At 36.1% G+C, this 18,535-nt stretch overlaps 1 protein-coding gene across 1 annotated transcript; it reads left to right on the forward strand.

Moving 5' to 3' along the window:
* The first annotated feature begins 6,625 nt into the window (after positions 1-6,625).
* LOC133329603 (uncharacterized) lies at positions 6,626-7,402 on the forward strand. Its single transcript, XM_061538076.1, has 3 exons — positions 6,626-6,683; positions 6,778-6,954; positions 7,194-7,402. Exons 1-3 carry the CDS (start codon positions 6,626-6,628, stop codon positions 7,400-7,402), a joined length of 444 nt encoding a protein of 147 aa, XP_061394060.1.
* The last annotated feature ends 11,133 nt before the right edge of the window (positions 7,403-18,535 follow it).

The following is an 18,535-nucleotide window of genomic DNA, read 5'->3' on the forward strand; positions in this document are numbered from 1 at the left end:
ATTAGTAGTAAACTTGCTGTATAATATATACGATTATATGAGTCTTCTTTCCAACGACAATAAGAATTGGATATCATGAAAAAGGGGACGCATCGAAGCCCAAGAAAAAATAAAACATCGCGTTTAGAACCTATCAATGTAGACTGTCACAAATACTCTTTGGCGGTAAAGGAAGCTCGAATATTGAATTTTTTTGCAAAACCTTGAAATTATCTAAGGCTGTACGGATAACATAACATTCACGGCGTGATTGCCTTAAGAGGAAAAAACTCCCAAGACTTTAAAGAATACGAAAAAGAAGACTTTCAAAATGGTTTCGGCAGATGTCGGCAATGTGAGCTCAAATATTTATAAAGGGGAACTTTATAAATATTTGTTTAGTTCGACGGCAGAATTTTCGCCTAACACTGGATTTCGTAAACACTTTCCTTCGACGCAGATCGGCCCATTGATCTTTCGGACAATTTTTCTCTCAAACACTGCAAGAACTGCCTCATCTGCTTGCGCAAGTACCCATCTTGTAGAGAATGGACTGGCCAATTAAAGTTATTTTGTATAGGCGTATTAATTTTGCAGGAATGCCGAACGCAGATAGGATAGGGCTGTCGACGAATATCTATAGATGGCACATATCGTCTGGTCTTATTTTTTGTGCACGGGACACAGGATATTGAGGTTTCCATCATTGGGCATGCATTCCTCTACCCAAATTGTACTAATCAGCTGGTGCATGCTCCTGATCAGCATCTGATCACCGGTTTGAATAGTTCGGCTATTAATCCATCGGCACCTGCTGCTTCATTATTCTTCTGTCGATTAATTGCTATTCTAACCTCATCTTGGCTAGGTTGTATACAATCTATACCGTCACCTCTTATTGGTTCTGGGCCATCTTCTTCATCGCCACTTTTTTATACCAGAAGATTTGCAAAATGCTCCACAATACTCCATCTGTATCTGTCACCAGGTTTTCATCTTCATCTCTACATGGGGATGTGCTTGCACAAAGCCCTCGGTGTTTTACTCGTGGGTAACATTTCCGGACTTCATTCTGACTCCTGTACATCTCTATTTGCTCTCGCTCAGGTTTTCTTTCTTCTCTTTTCACCCGATAATTCTCCCTCTCCATTACGTGTTGCTACTGTCTGCAGGGTTGCCCTATACGCTGCGTTTTTCACATCAGTAGCATTACGACACTTCTGATCGTATCACGGGTTTCTTGATGGTGGCCTTTGGTACCCAAGTGTTGCTTTTGCAGCAGTTTGCAGGGAGTGGACAATTCTTTGTCATTGTTCTTCTATATTATCGGGATAAGGATTGCTTCCGTCAAGCATGTGGGTAAGTGGAGTATGATTCTGCTACCTGTTGTATTTGAAGTTTTTCGACGACGAGTTTCCGCGTTGTGCTAAATTGCATATTTGCTCCTACATTAAAACGAGTGGGAACCTTGGCTGCTACAAGGTAGTGGTCCGAATTGATATTCGCTGCTCAAACACTTCCGTCTATCACAACTATTTGTTATCTCGTTGTTTGATTGGGAGAAATCTAGGAGGCCTTGTGTATGTCGAGATGCTTGAATCTTGCACTGCTAACTACCATGTGTTTTGCTGCCGCGAAGTCAAGGCAATGTACTTTGTACTTTAAAAGGACCTACCGAATATGCTGACACCCAAAGAGTTTACCGAATAATACCCACAATATACCGAATAATTTCGAAACAATTTCGTTATGTTATTTTGAATTTCTTGGTACAATGGGTGATTGCGGCTTGCATTGCTGGCAATGTGGCTGCTGGTTATGTTACATCTTTGTGTGTACATAAATGTTTGTATGTGTGTGTGTCTATGACATTTTATGGAAATAATATTCTTGTCAGGATTAAAAAGGATACGTGACTAGAAACATTAAACTAAACATAACTATTTGAAACAATGAATATCCAGAAAACGACAGGCAGGAGACTATTGGCAGAGCAAATGGTTTGATATTCGGAAGGACCAGTAGCTACCAGAAAAAAAACTAAACAAATAAATGACAAACCGGAGTACTACAAAGTGAAAACAGATCTTCCACATTTACAGCGGCTGAGTGGATGAGTCAAGGCAACATGAATTAGCTTTACCCTTGGCAAAGAAACAATTTCTTTGCATCGGAAGCAATGTTTGGAATTGCAAACATCATTGCGAAGGATTTTGAGTTAGGAGTTCGTTTTTTGTTGCTCTTGTTGTTTGACATCCCACGTTATTGTCGATGATGACAATGGTGAGTTTGAAATAGGCCTTATATGTGAGGGTGCGAGTGTGTGTGAGTTGGGGGTTATGCAAAACTAGAAGACATTTTTTTGCTACATTTTTTTTATATTCTCAATGTTAGGAATATTGCCGTTTTTTAGTTCATAACTGGCATTTGTGGGATATGTACATGTATTGGTATGTGTGTGTAGGGGTTTGTAGTGTAGTTCCTTCATATTTTTTTCGGAAGTTCAGTCACATTCTCCAACATTTGATGGTTGCATACAAATGTTTCAAATATGAAATTGTTGCCCCACAATGTTTGTTTTTCCCCCAGTTATTTTTTCTTGTTGCTACAACCGATGAGAGCCATCTATTCAACATTCCTGGATAATGTCCCATATCATATGGCATCTCATCATCCATATCTACATCGACATGACATTGCATAGCATCATGTTCCACATACCATAGCTATGTTTGTCCCGTCACTTGCTCGCTGGCTTGCATGCCGCATATTTTTGTTTGAGATGATGACGATACGTGTATTACTATCACGTATCATTTCATTTGTTTCTCTTCTGTCGTTGCCGTTGTTGTTGTTATATGTGTGTTTTCGTGTTATTATTTATACACGGAGATTCGAATCATTCTCCATGTTACAATTTCATTGCCTACCCTGCAAGTTTTTTCGTAAAAAAAAATACTCCATAAATCTTTTTCAAAGTCGGATGTAAAATGTATTTTATAATATTTTCTTCTAGCTGTTCGCCTACCACACAAAATTTCTCATCTAAGGGCTCACAATGTTTTGAGTGTAAAAATGACTAATACCATACTTTTTATTTAAAATGTTAAATAATCTAAGTACAAATGTCCGTACAACCACAATTACACATATTAGAAACCAATAAAATCATTGTGAAGGCATTGAAGACCATTTTAAACTTTCTAAACCGCGATTGATCGTAGCGAATTGTATTCTATATTTAAGATCTCGAAGACCATTAGATTAGAAAGTCTATCAGATATTGTGATTGACTTAAGATAAGTGTTTGTAAACTATGAGTGTAAAATATTACCAACACAAGAGTTTTTGCAAAGTTTCCTCGACAATTTCCTGATTTACAACGCCTGTAACAAGACCAAGATCAATCACTGATTATTTCTTGCGACCATCTGTAATTGTAGTAGTCCTGATTTACAACGATATCGGAGACGATCCAAAGGATGTAGCAATGACGTCCACACAACAATAACAAGGCCAGTCTAAATGGAAGGATCATTCATTGAAAATTTATTGCGAATACCAGGAATAGTTCTTGACAACCACATGAATTTGAGTCCCACCATCGAGTAGTTTCGATGTAACTTCAATCTGGTGAAATCAAAAAGAATAATCTGATTATATCATGATCCAGGAATGCTTCATGACAACCTTTAATTTGAGTTCCACCATTGAGTAGTTTGGTTATGTGTCTGCAAACTTTTGGGAAGTATACCATTACAAAGGATACAGGATCCGATGATATCTGGGGATACTCAAAAGATTTACCAACAAGGTCCGGCACCAGGAATGTTTCTTGAAAACTTCAGATTGTTAGCAACACATGAATTTGAGTCCGACCTGCGAGCAATTGAGATATATTTCTCCGGAATAACATAATTACAAATTAATCACCCAAAGCGAATGAAATGAATACATAAATGGGTTCAACTCCGTTTTCTGAAAATCTAAACTACAAGAAGAAACTTTTGAGCAGCTCTTTCAATCTGAAAGACCATTTCCTGCAATGCCTGCAGAAGGCCTTCCCCTTCTGCGTGAACCATTGGTTGGCTCGGTTTTATATGCCTTTTGAACTGGGGTATCCTCATCCATTATCACAACATGACGTAGTCGCTGCAGCTGGATACGTCTGACTATTCCGATGCCCGGCGATATTCAACATCAAGGCAGATCGTCCCGTAGATTTTTCGGAGAATTTTTCTCTCAAACACTCCAAAGCTGCCTCTTCTGCTTCTTCTGCCTCCAATGCTTCATATCCATACAACAGCACGCTCGTCTTGTAGAGTGTGAGTTTGGTCTGGCGAGAGGCGGCCTTCTTTTTGAATTGCTTACTTAGACATAGTAGCATCTGTTGGCCAACACTATACCAAGGTATATGAAATCTTTGACTACCTCGAAGCTGTAGTTCTTAAGTTACACATTTGGTCCGAGTCTACTAGACTTCTTGCGCGTTGATACCATCAGCTTGGTCTTCTCGCCATTTACTGCCAGTCCCACTTTGGTAAACTCCTTCTCAATTTTTTCAAAGGTGGCTGTTACAGCTCGACCCATTATGTCGATGTCGTCGGGGTGGGCGAGTAACATATGCTGTTTGGTGTACAGATTGTCATTTCTGTTCATATTTGCATCTCGTATGACCTTTTCCAGCAGGATGTTAAACAGGTCACACGACAAACTGTCATATTGTCTGTATCCTCTTTCGGTATTAAGGGCTGTTAAAGGTCCTTTCCGATTTTAACAGCTAACCTTGTGACAGTTAAAGTTATCATGCATATCCGTATTAATTTTGCAGGAATGCAAAACGAGACATGGCTTTAAACACCTCTGAGCGCATTGGGCTGTCGAATGAGACTTTGTAGTCCACGAATGGATGGAATCTGGTCTCTGGTGGATTTACCAGGTCTGAAGCCACATTGATAAGATCATTGACCATTCGCTTCAGTCGCTGGATAGCAATTGATATGCTATGGGAAGCAGACTAATTCCTCTATTGTTGGTAAATATCGTCTTGACCTTTTTTTGTGCACGGGATACAGGATGCTGAGGTACAAATCATTGGTCATGCATTCCTCTAGCCAAATTGTACTAATCAGCTGGTGCATGCTTCTGATCAGCGTCTGACCACCGGACTTGAATAGTTCGCCTGGTTATCCATTCATTATTATTCTTCAGCCGATTAATTGCTATTCTGACCTAATCTTGGCTAGGTGGTATACTATATACCATTTCATTTCATATTGGTTCTGGGGTATCTTCTTCACTGTTACTATTTGATACCAGAAGCTTTGCAAAATGCTCCTTCCAGATCCTCAACACGCTGTCTGTATCTGTCACCAGGTTTCTTTCTTCATCCCTAGTGGGGGTTGGGCTCGCATCAAAGCCTTTGGTTTGGTGTTTTACTCGTTGGTAAAATTTCCGGACTTTATTCTGACTCCAGCACATCTCTTTTGGAAATACGTTTCTCCTCACTCCATTCTCCCAATAATTCTCTCTCGCATTGATGTTGCTACTGTTTGCAGGGTTGCTCTATACGCAGGGTTTACATTAGATCACAGCATTGCTGCTAAGACGGGTGTGAACCTTGGCTGGTACAAGGTAATGGTCTGAATCGATATTTGCTCCTCGGATCGATCGAACGTCTAAAACACTGGATGAATGCCTACCGTCTATCACAACATGATCAATTTGATTTCATCGGGAGAAATCCACATGGCCTTGTGTATATCGAGATGGTTGAATCTGGTGCTGCTAACTACCATGTTTTTTGGTGCCGCGAAGTCAATCAACCTCATGCCGTTGTAGGATGTTTCTTCGTGGAGGATGAATTTTCTGACAGTGGGGCCAAAAATGTTTTCCTTTCCGATTTTTGCATTAAAATCTCCTAGTAGAATTTTAATTCCATGACCAGGGCAGCGGTCATATGCTGTTTCTTGGCGCTCGTAAAATAAGTCTTTGGTCTGTTCATCTTTATCTTATGTAGAAGAACTTCGCTTTTATCTCAACTACTGGAGTGAATCTGGAGACGAGGTCTTAATTCTCATATTCATCATACTTTTGTATTGTACTGTTTGTTCCACTGTATTATATAATTATTTCCACTTTCAATTTGGGTCCCTCACATTGTCATGCTTTTAATTTTGTTTACTTTTATGACGTCACACAACTATAAAACAAGTGCAAACTTAGGAACATTATTATAATCAGGGTGTGATGCGTATGTTTGTATGATTAACCAACCCCATCCACTGAGTATGAATTGTTTTCAGTAATAAAAAAAAAGAAATGACTAATCCATTGATATTTATAAGTTAAAAATAAAGAAAACTACTTCCTTGACAATGTCATTGCTTTAATATTTTTGATTACGCTCCAAAAAAATACAAGTGAAGCAAACAAAAAAGAGTCCAACAATTTTCTTGTTGTTGTTATTATTGTCATTTTATGCGATAAGAAGTAAACCACAAGATAAAAATGTGGCCATTTCGTATAAAATTCATATTGACAGCTAACAGAAGTTACAGTATTAATTAAACGTTCGATTAGTGCAGAACAAAACGAATACGACATAAATTAATAATCGAAAAAAATTAATAATCACAAAAGGAAAATGTACGGAAAAGTGTTGTTGTGTTTAACTTTTGTCGCTGCTGTAACATTGCCATTGGGTAAATAAAAAAAAATGAAAATGGAAACATTTTTCGGCAACTTTAAAGTGAATGTGAAATTAATGGTTTTTATGTTGTTTATATATTTATTTAGCAAATTCTTTGAAATGTTACGAATGTCGTGATGTCAATTCCTGCAAAAATCCCAGTACAGTGGAATGTAATCAATCCAATGCCAATGCTACACGTGATGCTCTTTTGAATATCTATCATAATATTCAAATAACCAATAGCACACAGTATTCATGCTATGTTGGTATTTATAGCGGTGGTAAGTGATGTGATATTTATAAAAAAAACATTAAATTTATTTAAATTGTGCTTGTGAAAGTAAAAATATTAAAAAATAAGTTTATTGAGTATATTCAAAGCTTTAAGCTATATATTATATGAATATATTCAATAAATTCAGTTTTTATTCAAGGGCCTAAATTAAATTTATTTGTTATACACAAGTATATATATATTTTTTTTTTAATAATAAGTATTAATCAATCTCTTTTTTTATAGGCAACACTACAGTTTCCGATGTCCGTGGTTGCCTTCCCTCGAATGCCGTCAGCTGCAGTGCACCCCTTGTAAATTCCACTTGGGTAAAACACACTTGCAATATCTGTTCCCAAGATTTATGCAATAAGAAAAATTCCGTCGGTACATTCTCATCCAGCATTGTAACCATGATTGGTCTTTTGTTTTTGGCTAAAGTATTTCTAAATTAAAAAAATCGTTAAAAATTTTTTAAATTATATTTATAAGTCAAAATAGTATTATTATAATTATTGGTTTGTTAATTATTATGTATATAAATTAAATTACCAAAAAAGAATTGTTATAAATGTTATAATCTCAAAAACAAAAAATTATAATTTAAAAATAAAAATTTATACGAAGCCACAAGACAACAATGGGTATTATTTGAAATAAAACGAGAAAGGAAATAACTCCCTCCTAGATGTCCATAATGACCATATATTTTTGAGTGTCAGTCGCAATATTTTAGGGGAAGATTTGAAATGTATTAAATTTGTCATTCCGTTCGAAATATTCGTCGAACACCTTTAAAGGTATAGTCATATCCACTTGCAAAATTCAAGACATAGCTTTTTATACCCTTCACCACACTGGGGTATTATGTCTTTGTGCAAATGTTTGTAACAGGCAAAAGGAAACAAGATAGACCTATGGTTCCTTTTGATAATATGCATAGAACCACTTTCTGAGGCGATTTATGGTTTTCCGTCCGTCTATTGATGTTCAATTGTAAACAAAGTACAGGTCGCATTTATAATCCGAATGAGATCAAAATTTAGCACAGATCACTTATTTGGTCCGATTTTATGTAAATGGTGCCCACCAGTGCCCTTATATTTCTTTCGATTAAGATGATTAGTTAAAATCGGTTCAGATTATGATGTATCTCCCATATATATGTTCCTCCATATATATTTTTGTCCGATTTTAAGGAGCATCGAAACCCCTGAACCTCTTTCGATTTAGCGTGTCAAATTGAGTCTATTATGATGTGTGTGATGTTTCGTTAAAATCGGTTCAGATTTAAATTTAGCTCCCATGTATATTTTCGTCCGAAGAGATGCTTTTTTGGAGAATTTTATAATATTTCGTATCTCTACCAGATCCCTCCGTACGATTTTTTGTCCTTAGGAGACCTGTAACACTTCAGTTCTTTTTAGGAGGCCATTACAAGGCGTGTGTAACTATTGTGGCCATCTAGACTTGGAGAAGTTTTCCTCTTTCGAGAAGTTCTATAAAAGTTATTTCTTTCCTGCACCTGTGAGAGGATATGAAGAATTCAACAGGCACGTGTCTTGATTTCTGGGGAAATACCTGATTCTCCTGGGAAATACCTGATTCTCCTGGGAAATACCTGAACATATGTTATCTATAGTTGAAATGGAAAACACGTGATGTCTCTAAGAAGGCTCTGAAAATTGTGTTGTTTCAAGAGACGTCTAAACGATACGATGTTTTTAGACTATTTTTGGTGATTATTTAGAAGCATTGGTATCCGTAGGAGACCTCTAGAAGTTTAGATGTTTATAGGAAAATATTAGAATGCCTGTAGAAGGTTTGGTGCCCTTCCAAATCTAGAGAACTTGTCCTGTTTCGAGTTCTTTAGAATTTCTTTCTGGTACTTTGTACAGGATCTTATACATTCCGAAAGAGTTAGTCGCAGACTTTCAGATGATCTAGGGGTTCTCACTTTCAATTCGGATACGGATGTGACAACGACTTCCCCTGAGTATAGCACATAAACAAGTACTTTAATGAGATTGGAATATAAGTGGGCGATAGGATTACATCCTTTCAAGTCTGAATATAATTTCTTTCAATTAGGACGGCATAACTTACAATTGACGGGTCTACGAGTATTGTTACGTATGAGAGCAGAAATGCCTTCTATGTGCACCGAGTCGTCGTAATTGTTTATTTTAATCTTATCACAAATTAGGTGACGGAATTGAGTCATTCCCTCTGTCGTCAAGAATAGAGCTAGCAAATAAATTAAAAAAATCCCCATCTTACCATAATACACAAATTTTGCCAACATTTGCTTTAGTTGATTATAGTCACCCACCAATTATGTAGTACGATTTGTCTAATGTTCGACGATCTCCTCATAATTCAACAAAATTTCTTCCCAGTTAACATTTTTTGAGATGAGAGAACATTTTATAGACGCTGTGTCCATATCTGGAGAATTCCGTAATCGGTTTCTCATATTTTTGATATGATATATTGTATTTCCGAAGCAACATTTCCTTGTTTCAAAATCACCATCATCATATCCATATTTTTTTCGTTTACCAGTGCTCTGTCCGCAACCAATTTCATTTTTGCTCCAACTGTGTTCTTATCGACTTCAATAATTGCATACTTCATAGCAGTATCTAAAAATCATAGCAGTAAATTACTATACAGCTCGGTACAATCCTACCTAATATGTCAATTCGAATTGACGTTGGCCAATAATACCATAAATCATTGCTGTCAAGTACTTGTCTTTTCTTGCCCTATTTTTTATATATATGTCGGTTTTCTCTTTTTTTGTAAAAATATTTTTTTTATTAATTGTAAATACGATCGATAAGAGCAATTGTTTACTATTGATATTAATTGGGATCAACACTTATGTGAAGACAATAAAATCAATAATAAGTTGTGGCAAGGTAATATTAGTTTGCAGATTTATTTTGACAGGAATAGATAAGATATTGAATTTTAGTTCTTTTACCTTAATGTGAAACTATAAAAAGGTGGATGTTTAGTATACTAGCAGTAATAAAACTCTATGACATTTGCATGCCATCGTGATTTTCTTTTAGAGACAATTTTTAAATACGCACTAGTGAAATGAACTTATTGAATGCCAAATAAATTAAGGTAATAAAAATTATCGGGTCATGGATGAAGGAAACATCTAAATTAGATCCCTATAAAATAATTAAACAAATTAAAATTTAAATTTGATTTTTATTGATTGACTCCGTCCTTTATAACAATTTTTCAAGAAATCCCCACGCATAGTGCAGACAATCCTTTATAAAAATGTGAAGCTTAAAGTGGAAAAAGTCCTATGTAAAAATTCTTTTAAAAAATCCACGCTTAAAGTGGAAAAAGTCCTTTGTAAAAATTCTTTTAAAAAATCCACGCTTAAAGTGGAAAAAGTCCTTTGTAAAAATTCTTTTAAAAAATCCACGCTTAAAGTGGAAAAAGTCCTTTGTAAAAATTCTTTTAAAAAATCCACGCTTAAAGTGGAAAAAGTCCTTTGTAAAAATTCTTTTAAAAAATCCTCGCTTAAAGTGGAAAAAGTCCTTTGTAAAAATTCTTTTAAAAAATCCACGCTTAAAGTGGAAAAAGTCCTTTGTAAAAATTCTTTTAAAAAATCGCTTAAAGTAAAAATTCTTTTAAAAAATTTGTAAAAATTCTTTTAAAATATCCACGCTTAAAGTGTTGATAGTCCTTTGTAAAAATTCTTTTAAAAAATCCACGCTTAAAGTGTTGATAGTCCTTTGTAAAAATTCTTTTAAAAAATCCACGCCTTAAGGCCATTGTAAAAATTCTTTTAAAAAATTGATGGAAAAAGTTGTAAAAATTCTTTTAAAAAATGTAAAAATTCTTTTAAAAATTCTTTTAAAAATCCACGCTTAAAGTGTTGATAGTCCTTTGTAAAAATTCTTTTAAAAAATCCACGCTTAAAGTGTTGATAGTCCTTTGTAAAAATTCTTTTAAAAAATCCACGCTTAAAGTGTTGATAGTCCTTTGTAAAAATTCTTTTAAAAAATCCACGCTTAAAGTGTTGATAGTCCTTTGTAAAAATTCTTTTAAAAAATCCACGCTTAAAGTGTTGATAGTCCTTTGTAAAAATTCTTTTAAAAAATCCACGCTTAAAGTGTTGATAGTCCTTTGTAAAAATTCTTTTAAAAAATCCACGCTTAAAGTGTTGATAGTCCTTTGTAAAAATTCTTTTAAAAAATCCACGCTTAAAGTGTTGATAGTCCTTTGTAAAAATTCTTTTAAAAAATCCACGCTTAAAGTGTTGATAGTCCTTTGTAAAAATTCTTTTAAAAAATCCACGCTTAAAGTGTTGATAGTCCTTTGTAAAAATTCTTTTAAAAAATCCACGCTTAAAGTGTTGATAGTCCTTTGTAAAAATTCTTTTAAAAAATCCACGCTTAAAGTGTTGATAGTCCTTTGTAAAAATTCTTTTAAAAAATCCACGCTTAAAGTGTTGATAGTCCTTTGTAAAAATTCTTTTAAAAAATCCACGCTTAAAGTGTTGATAGTCCTTTGTAAAAATTCTTTTAAAAAATCCACGCTTAAAGTGTTGATAGTCCTTTGTAAAAATTCTTTTAAAAAATCCACGCTTAAAGTGTTGGTAGTCTTTTGTAAAAATTCTTTTAAGAAATCCACGCTTGTAAAAATTCTTTTAAAAAATCCACGCTTAAAGTAGAGGTAGTCCTTTGTAAGAATTCTTTTAAAAAATCCACGCTTAAAGTGGAGATAGTCCTTTGTAAAAATTCTTTTAAAAAATCCACGTTTTGGTCTATCAAAAGAGCACTGGATTGTACCGAAGCATTGTTATGCTTCAAATTTTTGGGTACCACTCAGATTTGATCGTTCTACGTTGCTCAAACGGAACAGTCTTGACATGTTTTGTTAAAAAATCAGGAGTATTTTGACTCTCCTTTGAATACCCCCGGTCGATTTATGTTTTGTCTCGGGCTCAAATCCCTGCGATGATCTCAAAAACCTAGTTTAAATGTATTTTAACCAAACGACACAAGTATATTTTGGTCATTTTTTGGGATATAAAGAAAACTTAAACGTTTGTTTTGGCCAACTATCTTTTGATTTGGCTCCTCTTCGAATACCTGTTTTCGATAAATGCCTATTTTGTTTCCGGCTCATACTCATAAGTCCAGATTTGTAATTTATTTTTACCAATAGAAAGAAGCGAAAAGGCTTTTTAAGCATTTGTCAAAAGTTGGTGGAAGAAATGTCCAAGGATGCTTCTATCTCACGATATGTCATCTGAGGTATTCTGAAATTCTCCAAAGCACTTGTTCGATCAGAAATTGTCGGATCTGTGTATAAGACTACAGTGTGTACAACCAACAGTCAGTAGTCCGGTCTCGCAGAGCATCAATGTTCTGTGGCACTCTTATCCCGATAATCCATGTTGTAAGTTTTCAGCAAAATTTTATTTCACTATAAACAATTCAACACATTGCGGTACGTTAAACCCCACTGGATACGTTTGTGCTAAAAAATCATACGTTTTTTAATGGAAATTTCGTATGACGCCAAAAATACCAACCTCGTATCTCCAAATTTTTAACCCTGTAGGTTAAAATACCTTTGTTTTTATACTTCAATATTAAACTGCATTTTCTCATCCTTAAATTTACCCCCATCATCCCTACGACCATCCTTGTAATGTATCGCACCAACTAACATGCATGTGTTGTGTAGCTGCATCAATTTTTCAAAAAGACTATCATCATCGATCAATTAATTAAGTTTTTGGGCTTATGTTTGATGTTCAGACTTTTCCAAACGTTGTTCAATTGATTTAAATGGTATTTGGAGCAGGGAACACAGCACAACACAACGGCAGGTAAATATAGAGAGAGCCTCAAGATACATCTTGTTAAGTTGCAGTGTTATATAGATGGATGGATGGGTTTAATAGAATGGAACTGTTTTCTCTTCCCATACTGGTAAATTAAATCGAATGGTTTTGTAAAAGGGAATGGTGATTTTAAAATTTAAATATAGGATAAATACCATACATAGGTGATTAGAAAACTTATTCATGTTAGATTATTTACTCATTCTCATATCTAAATCCATAATGATTATTTATAGTGTCTTGGCAAGCTTTACAAATTTATATTGCAAAAGATATTGATTTAAAAAAAAAATAATGTTTCTATTTTGGATATTCCATTCTCACATTCTGCAAGCAGACAGTCCTAAAACTTTGTCATATAAATTAATAGCTCTCATGTTACCAAAATCCATGCCAATACACATCAGCATGCATCCACTACTGAGTATGAAGCGAGGACGACGATGTCAATATCAGACAAAACTAGACATTAGATATAACTTTGGTATTGGATTAATAAATGAAACTATTAGAAATATCCCTTGTAATACATACATACACTTTTTTTTTGCAAAAGGACACATGTGTCATGGAGAGTGATGTCCTTCGAATTTCGAGAAACATTTTTATACCATGTTTTGATACACGTAGATGATACGTGCGATATACCAAAGGGTAGCAGCAAACATTGATGCATTTGTGGCAATCAAACTGAAAGTTTGTCATTTGTCATTGTTGTTGTTGTTGTTGGAAAATATTTGTATATTTGGGTTCCATTTCCTTGCATTAGGTATTACTCTTGTTGACTTTTTTTTAAATTTATTGTAGATATTTTGAAATATTTGACTCTTTATAGAAATGTAATTGAATTATAGAAACATCGAAATCACTACATAAATGTATTAGAAGTTTGGAGTTTTTTAGGTTACATTCCGACGTAAACTTTCAAATGCCGATACACGTGTCTCCTATTTTTAGACATTCTATCATACTTTTTTTAGAATTTCCCGATAATTATAAAAAATTAAATTTCTTGCACAGTGGAACTGAGACAGTGGTTCTGAGAGACTAGAAAAATCACTGTTTGATGAGCTCTTTGGTCGGAAGATATGATTGGGTATTAGTTATGGATTGAAGTGTTATGTCCGCCTACGGAGAACAGAGCAGAGTATTAGGCGACCACGTACCCATCAGTGTTTACGGTTTGCAGTTTGGGCCATGACTGTATTTGAACGAATCCTTGTTGTTACCTCGTCGCCTCAACCAGTTTTTCAGACTTAATTGCCAAGTCCTTGCCATGATAAGAGGCTATACCATGACCGACCTCAAGTCCTCACTAAATCAAATTTCTTCTTCCCTTCTTCGCAAAATAACAGTATTAATGTATGCGATTATTGGACTGATGCTGGTGTGGCTGCCTTGGCACCCTATGTCTCGAAGTCTACAAGGCCATTACTTAATCGACCAACACAAATGATGACGATCAACGCTATTCTAATGGACCACTATATTGCCTCAAACCTCATTACTCGAAATGACGTCAACGGCATAAGGACCTCCCCTCAACCTTATCGATGAAACCGGAATCAACCCTAGGAAGACTCTCCCTTGACGGACGAGGAAGACGCCATGGATACAACTGTGAATAGCACTTCAGTGACTAACACGAAAGCTATCCTGGTGACTCCTCCAAATCAAAGTGAGTCCTCTCAGATTATGAGTAGGGACGTAAACTCTGGCGAGAAATATAATCCAAATTTCATCTCCTTGTCTTGTCGTGAAGTCTCGAGACTCCTGAGTTGGCCTTCGAAGTGGATACTGGCATGATGAGATTCGCATCGCAAATATGGATCAAGGACAAAGAGATATCTGAAAAGAAGATTTACAGGAAAGCGGTTAATTTCTGCAACCGGTTTATCTGGCGAGAAAGAGAATCCAAATTCCATCTCCATGTCTTGTCGTGAAGTCTCGAGACTCCTGAGTTGGCCTTCGAAGTGGATACTGGCATGATGAGATTCGCATCGCAAAGATGGATCAAGGACAACGATATATCTGAAAAGAAGATTTACAGGAAAGCGGTTAATTTCTGCAACCGGTTTATCAGACAGGACAGAGACTAAATTACGAATAATTCCTTCTAATTAATTCATTCGGAAGTAATCAAAGAACTATCCGAATGAGATTTCGAGTGTGTTCTTAATTGAAAGAATTCCATCATCACGTGCGAAGTCTATCACGGTAGCCCCTCCAAAAGAGGAGAAGATTGTGAGAGGCCCGAGCACAACTAGGACAAGGCTGGCTAGGATTTCTGAGCCTTCAGTACCTCTCAAGGGATCCCTGAGCGCTGAGAAATCCCTGACAACATCCTCAACTGCAAATGAGGGTAAGGGTCTGTCGAAGTCAACCCGAAGGAGAGTCGGTAAAAAGGTCTCTAGGAAAGCTGATAAGGCATATGCGTCGGTAGCGTTGATGGAGAATCCTAACAAGAGTAGTTAGGATGAAGTGAAATCCAAACCCACCTTCTCAAAGTAGGATGGCCAGAAACCAACACTGGCGCCTAGCGACCCTGCTTCTCAACCAGATCTTCCGGAGGATTTGCGTGTTGCAATAATGGATTGAGCTGACCTCGACGGGGTTATCAGAGATGTCTACCTCAGTGTGGATCCCACCACCATTTAAGGGACATGGAGAATACATTGATATTGGTTGAAATTGGCAGTTATATCTGAGAGACCACCCAATATGTGTCAAAAAGGAGTCAAAATTGTTTGTATTGCTATGGGCAACCGCAGTTTTGTTATGTCCGCCGACTTGCTATGTTTAGATGGTATGCTGCTGTCGACAAGCTACTTTCGAATTTTTCACAGACGACAGCAGTAAATTCTTAGAGAACTTTTAAATTCAACAGGTATCCTGGTCACTGAAGATACTTTCATCAACTAAATCTCTGATGGACCAATTGTTGTCATAAAACTAAAATCGCGTAATTTCAGCCTCTGAACGTCGTATTAATTTAATTATCGATTAACCAATCTAAAAGATTTCAAGTTGTATATCAACAATCTCTTAAAAGGATAAGTCGTTAGGAAATAAACTGGATAAGTCCACATAACATCCACATGATGAATGCTCGGGATCACAAATTTCAGAGCAACGAGACCCAAAACTTTATGAACTGTTTCTTGAAGCTAAGTCTGAAGCCTTTAAAATAGGAAACGCAGATGAAAAATTTAAGGAATCGGACCATGTTAACCTAAGAGAAAAGAATAGAGAATTCTGAAACTCCTCTATGAGACAATATCGTCAGATTCCATCAGTGACCGTCTGCACCGTCTGCAGTGTAATATCGTCCCATGTGACGGGACCGTATTGCCATTGCAATATTGAAGTTGTAAAGAGAACCGAAAGATGTGTACCTCACTACATTGCTTTCGAACACTTTTTGTCGAAAGGGCCTACGGATTTCCATGGTAGAAAGAACCAGTAGTGAAGAGCCTTCCAATTATAATATGTTTCAATTTGGGCAACAATAGTTAACTAAAAATAGACATGTTGGCACGCCACATCAGCGTGGAAAATGTGAGCAAGGTAGCGTCGTTCCGGCTAAATCTCATCTTTATTTTTTGTTCTAAAATCAATGGCCAATGTTATCAAAAATCTAATGTTTGGATGATGTAGCACAACAAAAACCTCTTTAAATTATAGTTAAATTCAAAATCTAAGACGCAGGTGTTTATGGAATCCACTATACTTCCTAAGTACATCAACATTTGACCCAAATATGATTGAAAATTACTTCCTCCACTCCAAATACTTCACTGACCCATTGACTATTTTTATAAAAAGAAATACGATTTAATTTTCGTTAACTTACATTTGCAGCTGATTCTCAAAGCTATTCATTCAAGGAAGTAAAGCAACAAAAAAATGCAGGCCGATGCTGTTCAGGTCAGGCAAAATGCATTTCACAAACACAAACAGCCTTTGTGTTCTTTAATGTCGTTTCCTGTCAATCTGTCAAACATGATAATTTTAGTGGCAGCTGGTCTTAAATTGTTCAAAGCAAACAGAATTTTTGTTTTGTTGGGTGTTGAAATTGCTGACAACCCCTGGGCGAATGCAGAAGCGACCGGCCATTTGTGTAGAGTTAAAACTTTAATTGGAAACAATTTTTGTTGAGCAAAATACAAACAATTGATGATGAATTTCACTTTAACAAAGTTTAGTATTTTAGGCTACCATCGAAAAATATATCCTATTTTATGCAAACTCAGTGCCCAAGCTGCATGCTGCATTCCTCTCCTCTCTGCCGTAGAGTTGAGGTGCCTGTGCTAGGACTGGTACATTGCATTAATGTTTGCTTGCTTGTTGTACCATCGGTGTCTCGGTGGCTTAAAACCAATATGATCGGGCATCATAATAATATTTGACAGCTGTTCGGTTTGCAGCATAGACACATGGTCGGTCTAGCTTTGGCCTCCGGTTAGCCAGCCAGCCATTCGTGTTCACTTCCATGTTTGTCCGCTATGATGTGCTGCAACTGCATCATGGCCCTTCTTCTTTTTTTGGGGGGGATGCGGCAATACATGCGGCAATACATCCATACATATGCTGCTGGGATAGATGGATGGATTGTATATCAATATATGTATGTGAGTGTGTGTGTGTGTTTGGGTGCATCTATAATAAAGTTAAAGTGTGAAAGTTGGTGGCATTAAATGACAGTTACTGTCTGTTATTTGTCATTTCTGTCGCAGTTTCTGTTCTGTCCATTAGATGTGTAGAGCAAGGGTCAGTGTGTGCCATTGCTTGTGTAAAGAACCCCATTGCGACCATCACCATTACCACCAACAGCATCAGCACTAGCGATACATGTCAATTTAAGCGTTTATATGCTGGCTAATCAGGGCGGGAGATAGGACTGCATAGGGCCTGATTGAAATACCGACAAACATTAACCGATGAAAGAACAGATGATGGAATTTGAAATGTTTTCTTTGAAACATTTCCTAAAGACTAAGCGATGACTTTCAAAAAATGTGTAGATGTTTCAAAGAAACTCCAATAAGAGTAGATTTTTCTATTAATAAATTTAAAGGTCTCTCTTCGTTGTATTTTTTAATATTTTTCAATGGTCTCCACAAAGTGCAGATTATTTTCAAAATTTTTCCTAGGACCTTCGAAAAAGCTTCGATTTTACATAGCCTCAATGACTTTCCAATTATTGTGGGCTTTGTAAAAGTATTGTTACGAATATAACTTTAGATTTAAGTTAATTTAGATTAATTCCGTTAATTTAAGAATTTGAATTGTAACGTAAATTTCTACTACGCAGTTTATTTGAATAACTTCACAACAACAACTACTGTATAGATTTTTCTACATCCTTCCATTTCCTCTTTCATTTTCTATTTTGTTATTGTCGTACAATTCTTGTTAAACGTCATCATTGATGATCGCTTAATTCCTCTTTCTTTGTTACCCCCTCGCCTGTATATGTGTTGTTGTTATTGTTTACTCAATGTAAGTTTGTATGTGTGTTTGTTGCATTGGTAGATTGTTCGTGATCTAGGCGTTACCAGATCGTCTAGAAACTTCTGTAGCGACAAGCGAGGCTCATATAAATAGGGGAAATGGAAAGGCAGTGAGTCAGTTGTGAATCAGATCGCGAATTGAAACCGTCGAGTAAAGTAAAGTGCAAAGTAAAGTTGTGTGAATA

The sequence above is a fragment of the Musca vetustissima genome, unplaced genomic scaffold (genome assembly GCF_032173495.1).
Source record: "Musca vetustissima isolate MV318-11 ecotype Yass unplaced genomic scaffold, APGP_CSIRO_Mvet_v1 utg8193, whole genome shotgun sequence".
Taxonomy (NCBI): domain Eukaryota; kingdom Metazoa; phylum Arthropoda; class Insecta; order Diptera; family Muscidae; genus Musca; species Musca vetustissima.